At 62.5% G+C, this 8,483-nt stretch overlaps 2 protein-coding genes across 2 annotated transcripts in view; both read right to left on the minus strand.

Annotated features, from left to right (window-relative positions):
- The window catches only part of C8G (complement C8 gamma chain), a 618,926-nt gene that overhangs the window by 604,356 nt on the left and 6,087 nt on the right, over positions 1-8,483 (minus strand). The window lies entirely within an intron of this gene.
- Positions 2,657-4,429, minus strand: LCN12 (lipocalin 12). The gene is given in 8 exon segments (XM_017505567.2): positions 2,657-2,750; positions 2,752-2,796; positions 2,798-2,829; positions 2,831-2,955; positions 3,144-3,260; positions 3,329-3,408; positions 3,788-3,924; positions 4,316-4,429. Coding segments are annotated over 8 exon segments (744 nt in total).

The following is an 8,483-nucleotide window of genomic DNA, read 5'->3' on the forward strand; positions in this document are numbered from 1 at the left end:
AAAAAAAAAAAAAAAGCATCATCCATCCATCACCCACCTGCCCATCATCCATCCATCCATCCACCCACCCATGATCCAACCATCCTTCCATCCATCCACCTAGCCACCCATTTAACCACTCATCCATCCATCCACCCACTCACTCATCATCTAATTATCCATCTAGCTATCCATCTACACACCCATCCATTCATCCATTCACCCATCATTCAGCAGCTTTCTCTGTGCCAGGTGCCATGCTGGAATGTGGGATAGAGGGATGGACACAGCAGGCCTGTACCTGGCCTTGTGGGGGTTGCGTGCTGGGGAGTCAGACACACAGAGAAAGTTGAATTGTGGCTGCAGTAAGCACCACAGGTGTCGTTGAGTTGATATTGGGGGTCCACCTTGTTGGGGTCATCAGGGCAGGGAGGGATTCCAGGATGTCTGCTGCCTCTGCCCATCCTCCAATTTCAGAATCTGCTTGGATGCCACACAGCCTGCCCGGCAGGGTTGCACATGGTGGTAGAAGGATTCTCAGCAGGGCCAGGCTCCTGAGCAGCGGGGTACTTCCAGTGGGTGAAAGCGGGCACCCATCGTGCCCTTCTGCTTCCTGCCTCTGGTCCTTCACATGTGCATAGCCATGTGCGTACACACTCATGCATGTGCAAATGTGTACAGACCGGCACGTGCCTGCACATGTGACAAGGTGGGGGCCTCTGGATGCCCTCCACTCTCTAGCAAGGCCAGAGACCACGAGGGTCCATGGCTGCCCTGGGAACTGCCCTGCTCTCCCTGCCTGGAGGACAGTGGGGGCCAAGATGGACACAGATATGGGAGGACTGAGAGATAGGCTGCCGCTGGGGCTGGGCTTCCAAATGCAGCCGTCTTGCAAGGTGTACAGGCAGGGTTGGGGGGCTCCGGCTGGGAGTGGGGTTCTGTGTTGCGGCCTCAGACCCTTTGTGTCTCTGTGCCCAGCAGGCTCCAGTCTGCAGCTGCTTGTCCCCACATCTCCTCTTCCAGTCCTGGGGCATCCGCATCAGGGCCTCCTCCTGCTCTGGGGCCCTGGGAGCTCCTGGTGAGCTTGCCTGACAGCACGGCCACTGCTTGGGACACCTCAGGGGCCGAGTGTTCCCGGGGCAAGCTCCAGCCTGGCTGCACCTGACACGGCGGCCCCAAGTGGAGGAGCAGAGGACGTGGCCCACAGGAGCTGCCCTGCCGACAACCCACAACCATGTGCAAAGGCTCACGCATGAACACACGTGTGCACACTCTCATTGACACACACACACACACTGGCTGGAGGGAGCTGGCGGGGGGCCGTGGGGTGCCAGAGAAGGAGCTCTGAGCTGGGGGGAGCCATGGAGGACCAGGGAATGAGCTCTCTTGGCCCTGCAGGGTCAGTGGTCTCCTTGTCCCTGTCCCCCTGCCCAGCCGAGGTCACAGTGATCACACTCTGGGGCTCCGGGCTTGGTGCATTTATTCAGGTTTGAGAGCAGAGGAGGGCAGAGCTGGAAGCTGTGAGGCAGGGCTGGGCGCGGCAGGAGCTGCTTCATGCTTCAACAGCCACTGGCCTGGGATGAAAAGCCTGGTGGGGGAGATGGAGCAGAGACGGAGGACAAGGCGGCAGCGGGGGACAGAGCCCAGGATGAAGCGGGGGTACAAAGGAGGGGACAGGTGGCTTCAGGCAAGGAGCAAAGGAAGGGGACCAGCGGTGGGCTTAAGGGAAGGGGCTGGGGTGGGGGAGGCCGGAAGGGGCAGAGGATGTGGCCCACAGGGGCTGTCCTGCCAACAGCCTGGGTCCTCAGGAAGCCCCTCACCTGGCCCTACCTGTCCCCATGGGCCCCCAGACTCACTGCAGACCCAGGAGGCCTGGCACGGTGAGCATGCAGGTGTGTGCAGGAGCGTGCAGGTGTGTGAGGTGCATACAGGAGCACAAAGGTGCATGCTGATGTGTGCAGGTGTGAGCAGGTGCATACAGAAGCATACAGGTGTGTGCAGGTGTGAGCAGGTGCATACAGGAGCATACGGGTATGTGCAGGAGCATGCAGGGTGTGTGAGGTGCATACAGGAGCACACAGGTGCATGCTGATGTGTGCAGGTGTGAGAAGGTGCATACAGGAGCGTACAGATATGTGCAGGTGCATGCAGGTGTGGGCAGGTGTGTGCAGATGTGTGCAGGTGTGTGCAGGAGCCTGAAGGTGTGTGCAGGTGTGGGCAGGAGCGTGCAGGTGTGTGCAGGTGTGGGCAGGTGTGTGCAGGAGCCTGCAGGTGTGGGCAGGAGTGTGCAGGTGTGTGTAGGTGCATGCACACCAGCACTCGTGCCTTGCATGAGTATACAGCATGTGAGCAAGTATGAGTGCATGTGTGTCTAAGTGGGTGTTTGCATGTGCAAGCATGTGCCGGTCTGTACACATTTACACATGCGTGTGTGTGCACGTGGCTATGCACATGTAAAGGACAAGAGGCAGGAATCAGAAGGGCACAATGGGCAACGCTCCTGGAAGAGGAGGTGCTGTCCTTGCCCTTATGCAAGAAGAGTCAAGCCTTGGAAGCCAAGGCTCTCTGAGTGGCCAGGCTGGGGCGGCCACCCGGGGCAGGTTGCTGAGGCCCAGGACACCACCTGGGATGACACCCAAGCTCTTTGTAAGCAGGGCTGGGTGAGGGGAGAAGGTCACTAGGATAGGGGACCCAGGCTGGGAGGAGGTGGCTCAGAGCCTGGGTTGAGGGCAGGGACCCAGGAGCCCTGAGACCCCTGAGTGCAGGCTGAGGGAGCTCCATGGGCAGACCCCAGGTCCAGCCCCTCTAGGGTCAACCACTCATTCTGGCAGGCCCGGTGCCCACTGCCCAGCCTGCTGCAGGCAAGCCCTTTACCAGTCACATCTGGGAAGACGATGTTGTCGTCTGAGAGGCCGTGAGCTCTGCCCAGGCAGATGAACTGGTCCAGCGTCCCGGGAGGCAGGAACCAGCTCCTGCCTGCAGCCCAGGGAGCCCAGCGTGGGTCTGCGCACTTGGCAGTGGGTGGGTGGCCAGGGTGGGTACGGGGAGATTAAGCTATCTGTACCCCTAAGTCGCTCCAGGCCGGGTGGGGAGGGAGGGTTGGGACCCCCAGAAAGGAGGGGCCTCCAGGGCCAATACAGGCCCGGGGTGGGGCGGGGGCTCACCCAGCAGGCTGATCCTGAGGACGGCCAGGCTGCCCGTGTGTCTGCGGGACAGCATCAGCCCGAACTGGGTGTAGTCGCTATTCACCACCCAGGTCTCCTCTCTGTCCGCCCCGGGCTCTGAGGGGACACAGACGTCATGTCCCTGTGGGCCGGCACCCTGTCCCTCCCTGCTGTGACCCGCTCACCTCTGCCGTGGTCCACAGTGAACTGCCCGGGCTGTGCAGCCGGAATCAGCACATAAGACCATGTGTCACAGCGCTGGCCTCTGTGGGAGGGGACGGGTGGAGGCAGAAGGTTCCGGAAGCTGGCAGATCCGTGCCAAGGTGGGCCCCCCCAGAAGATTTCGGCCACTCATTCAGAGGGACCCACGGCGGGAGTGGCCAAGCGTCATGAGCGGAGGTGGTGTCTGCGTCGCCCAGGCTGGCCTGAAACTCCTGCCTCTGCCTCCCGAAGTGCTTGGACACAGGTGTGAACCAGCGCCCAGCCGCCTGCACTTTTTTGTATGCTCCCGAGCTGGGTTTGGTCATTGGCAGCAGAGTCACGAGACAGGGCCCCTGGCACACCTGAGCCTCAGGCTGCTGGATCCGGCCTGGGATCCTCCTCGCCTGCTTGGATCAGGGCGGGGGGCGGGAATGGCCACTCACCGCGTCATGGCGTTCCAGACCTGAAAGCGGCCGTCCTTGCTGAGCTCGAAAGTGGCGGTGAAAGGGCTCAGCAGCGCCCTGTGCTCCGGCCTGAAGCTGCTGCCCGCCAGGCCCAAGACGAACCACTCCCCCTGGAACTGCAGGGGGGCAATGGGTGCGGCCGGGAGCCCCCTCCCGCCCTCCCTGGCAGCTTCTGGGCCAGGGTCCCTCACAGAGCAGCGCTCTAGCGCCAGGGACACTGGCAGGAACAGGAGCCGACCCGGGTCTGGCAGGGACACGGTGACCCTGGCCAGCGGCTGTGCGGCCTTCCTGGGCCTCAGTTTCCCCTCACGCACAGAGGGAGCAATGGGAGGGGGGAGTGGTAGGGAACGGGATGGGTGCCAGGCGGGTCTGCACTGGGTCATCCTCTGCTGGAGGTCGGGGGCCCACCCGGGAGCAGGGCTGGTCCTGACTTTCCGGGCAGCACCCCGAGGCCTGCTCAGCCACCTCTCCCTGCATCTGGTTTCCTTGGAAGCTGTGGCCTCATACCTGGCTTCCTTGGAAGCTCTGCATCGGGGACGGGAGTGGCAGGGGCGTTGGGGTCTGGCCCTGAAGGACTTTCAGCAAGGAGAGCCAAAGCCACAGGCCGCATGGTGGCCTCATCCTGGCAGCTGCCGGGCCCACAGGGACAGAGAGAAGAAATGGCTATGGGCAGGGTGACCACAGACCCACCTCTTTATGTGTGTACCTGGCAGGTGCCACCCCCAAGGGGACGCGCCCCCTGCCTCCCTCCTGAGGCCTGGCAGGAGAGGTGGTGCCCAGGGCAGGCCTGGGGTGGGCTGGGCGGGGCGGGCTCTCCTCAGGTCCCACCCACCGGCCTGGGGTCTCGGGTTCCAGTCAGGTGGGTAGGAGGCCCCCTCAGGCCACCTTCCACCTCGTCTTGTCATTCCTGAGGCCCTGCATCCTGTTGGCCCCCTTCCAAGTGCCCATGCTGGAGGCTCAGACGCCCAGACAGCCCGCCCCGGCCTCCCTCCCTGTCCTGGAATGTTGTGTCCCAGGCAGAGAGCGTGACCTGCCGCAGCCCTAAGGCACAGGACCCAGCTGCAGCCTAGGCCGGGCATTCCTCCTGCAGGGCCTAGGCCTGCCAGACCCCACCCGGCTCCCCACATGCCTGACCCGCAGCGTGGGCCTGGCCCTGAGCAAGAACAGGACCAGGGAGGGGCCTGCGGCCAGGAGGGCAGGGGTGGAGGTGGCCGGAGCAGGGGCAGGTTGGGACCTGCAGAGCACCCCATCACCCGGGTGAGGATAGCTGGGGCATGGCAAAGGTGGCCTCTGCCCAGAGGGAGGGGCAGGGCTGGGAAACCCCATTAATGAGAGTGTGGCCCCCATGCAGGTCCTGCCTGAAAGAGGGGGCTGGCAGGCGGGGGCAGAGGCTCACGCCTATAATCCCAGCACTTCGGGAGGCCAAGGAGGGAGGATCACTTGAGCCCAGGAGTTTGAGATCACCTTGGGCCATGTAGTGAGACTCCATTTCTACAAAAAATTGTAAAATTAGCTGAGTGTGATGGTGCACGCCTGCGGTCCCAGCTACTCCGGAGGCTGAGGGGAGAGGAAACGCTTTATCCCAGGGGCTTGAGGCCGCAGTCAGCTGTGACCGTGCCACTGCACTCCAGCCCGGGCAGCGGAGTGAGATTTCATCTCTAAAAATATAAAAATAAAGTTTAAAAAGAGGGCTGGCAGGGAGGGCATTGGCAGACTTGGGGCTTCCAGCTGTCCTGACACCTCTTGGACTACGGGGCCAGGGAGCGGAGTCCCCTTCCTGACCTCGTCTCCTCCTACCCCCACAGGCAGCTGAGGCTGTGGGCGCTGGGCCCCGTGTTACAGAGTCACCAAGGCCCAGCCAGGTGCCTCCCACTCACAGTGTGCCTGTCTTGTGAGCCCCGCCAGGGCCGCCTCCTCCCCTCAGGTCCCCATCCTGGCCACCTCCTCCCACCCCAGATCCCCAGACTCCCTGTCCTGGCCGCCTCTCCCCCGGGGTCCCTGTCCTGGCCACCCGCTGGGAATACTGTGGACCCCTTGGCAGTGACTAAGCAACCCCACGCTTCTGGAAGAACTGGCAAAACCTGAGCTATCTGAAATAACAAGAAGAAATTGTTGATTTTTAACCTATAAATCCTCCTAGAATTTGGTTTCGCTGAAATGCGTTATTTGCTTTGTGATGCTTGTTACTTACTGTATCGATTATACTTGAGAAAATGAAGAAAGATGTGAAATGCTGAGACGTGGCTTGTAACTTTGGCTCTGCTGAGCTGCAACTTGTAACTTTGGCCCTGAGAAAAACAGCAACTCTGTGAAAGGGACTAACCACACAGCTTGACTGCGGAGAGAGAAGACAGTGTGTCATCGGCCTCTCATTGCAGAGAGCCTGCACACGGACATGCAGTGGAGAGGCTTATTACCTGGACTCCTTCCCAGGAAAGGCATATTGATTAGGGCCCTGGAAAGGGGATGCGGCCCTTATGGAGAGCCTATAAATGGACCTTGGGGGGCGTCTTCTCTGTGGTGGAGACAAGGGTGTAAAAGTCTTTCTTTTCCCCCGGCTCCTCCAGGCCTGCGTGGAGGCCCCTCCTCTGCAGTTTTGTGGTCAGGCTGGCTGTCCTGTGTCAGATCCTGTCCCCCACAGCTGTGAGCCCAATGTGTTCTTGCTGATAAATCATAAGTTTATGTTTAACCTCACTTCTTGCTAAGGTGCATGGTTTCTGTGCTGACACACAGAAAGTCATCTTTGCATTGTTCTGCTTTTATAAGACCACGTTGTCATTTTTGTGCACCAGTTTTTGCCAATGTATTCTTTTTGTATAATTATCGCTGGAACTCTGTGCAGCCTTGCTCACCCTCCCCTATTGAAATAACAAAAACTGAGAGCGGCTTTATGTGGTGCCTCCCCTGGGCCCAGCTTTGAAGAAAATTGTTTCTTTGTCTTTATTTTCCTTTTCACCCACCGCTCAGTCACTTTGAGAGATCTCGAATCCGCATTCATATACTGGGAACAAGTCTCACCGACAGCCACCTCCTCCCACCCCAGACTCCCCGTTCTGGCCGCCTCCTCCTGCCACCCAGCCCTGCTCACAAGGGACTTGGGCTCATCCCAGGAGTCCCTGCCCCAGGTGGCAGCCCCAGCCTGGCCACTCAGAGAGCCTGGCCCCGGGGACTTGAGGGCTCCAGGGCTGGGCTCCGTCCCGGCCTCGCTGCCCGTGGAAGGGCCGCTTGCTGTCTCACCAGCACAACCGCAGGTTTGGGGAGGCTGGCCCAGGAAAAGTTGGAAAGAGCTCCCCAGGGGAGCCTTCGGCTCCAGCACGCCCCTCGCCCAAGCCAGCCAGGGAGCCCCAGTCAGCAGCCCCAGGGTCCTGCTCTAGGCTCAGCAGGCGCCTCTCCCGGAGTCCGGCTTATCGCAGGGCACGGGGGAGACGTGGGATCACAGCACACACCGTGTAGACGGCGGTCCCTGCCACGGCCCCCCCCACCACGCAGGGCCCTGAGGAAGACCGGGCCTTCCCCGGCCAGCTCCAGCCCCACAGAGACCCCCGAGCCGCAGAGGTCGGGCGGGCCGAGTCCTCGACACGGAGGAGGGTCCCTGGGCTGCAGGCAGTGCCCCGGGCCCCACGCGCCCTCCCCAGACCCACTGCTGCCACCCGGGGGTCTGCGTGTGCCTGCGGGCAGCCATCGGCCCCACGCCAACCTCTGTGCCCCACGTCCCCTTCGGGGCCTCCTGGGCGGGACAGTGGTCTGGGGCGCCGCCCTCCCGTCTAAGGCGAGGGGGGAGGGCGGCCACGTGACCCCCGCGCGCTCGGGCCGCAGGTGCATTTCCCGGGCTGGCTAGGGCGCTGGGGCCTGCGGGGCGCGGGCTTTGGGCACCTGCTGGGCCCCTGGGGCAGTCCCGGCTCTGCCCTCGGCCCCCCGCGCCGCGTGGGGAGGGAGGACGGCGCGGCGCCCGGAGCTCGGGGCCTGGGGAGGAGCCGCCGCTCCTCGGCAGCGCGTCCCTGAGAGGCAGGAGGGAAAGCGCGGCTCCCGGGACCCCCAGCCCGCCTGCGGCCCCTGCCACCGGCCCCTCCCGCCTGGTCCTCTTCCCGCTGCTCCCCGCCCCCCCTTCACCTCCGCCTCCCACCCCCCCCACTGCGTCTCCCTCGGTTCCCAGAACTCCCGACCTGCCCTCTGCGCACCCTCCTGTCTCTTCCCACTCCCGGGACAAACAGCTTTTCCCAGACACGGTCCTGGGCACTGGGAGGCCCCCTGGGGTGGGGTGCGGGCGGGAGTGGCTGGGGCGAGGCAGGGAGGGGAGGAGGGTGCCCGTCCCCACGTGCGGAGTCCTGCCCACCTGTCCCTCTGAGCAGCTGCGTGCGCGGGGAGACCCGGGCCAGAGGGGAGGGGCGCACAGCCCTGGACTGTGGGGCCTGCCCTTGTGACCAGGGTCGCCGCGGGCAACACAGCCGGCTCACGTCCAGGCCAGACGGTGGGGCCCCCGGAACAGTCCTGGGCTCCTGACCCCAAAGGTCTTTTTCTTCTTCTTTTTTGAAAGATCCTTTTGCCAGGCGCGGCGGCTCAAGCCTGTAATCCCAGCACTTTGGGAGGCCGAGGCGGGTGGATCACGAGGTCAAGAGATCGAGACCATCCTGGTCAACATGGTGAAACCCCGTCTCTACTAAAAATACAAAAAATT

Source organism: Cebus imitator, unplaced genomic scaffold (assembly GCF_001604975.1).
Source record: "Cebus imitator isolate Cc_AM_T3 unplaced genomic scaffold, Cebus_imitator-1.0 Scaffold339, whole genome shotgun sequence".
In the NCBI taxonomy this organism is placed as follows: Eukaryota; Metazoa; Chordata; class Mammalia; order Primates; family Cebidae; genus Cebus; species Cebus imitator.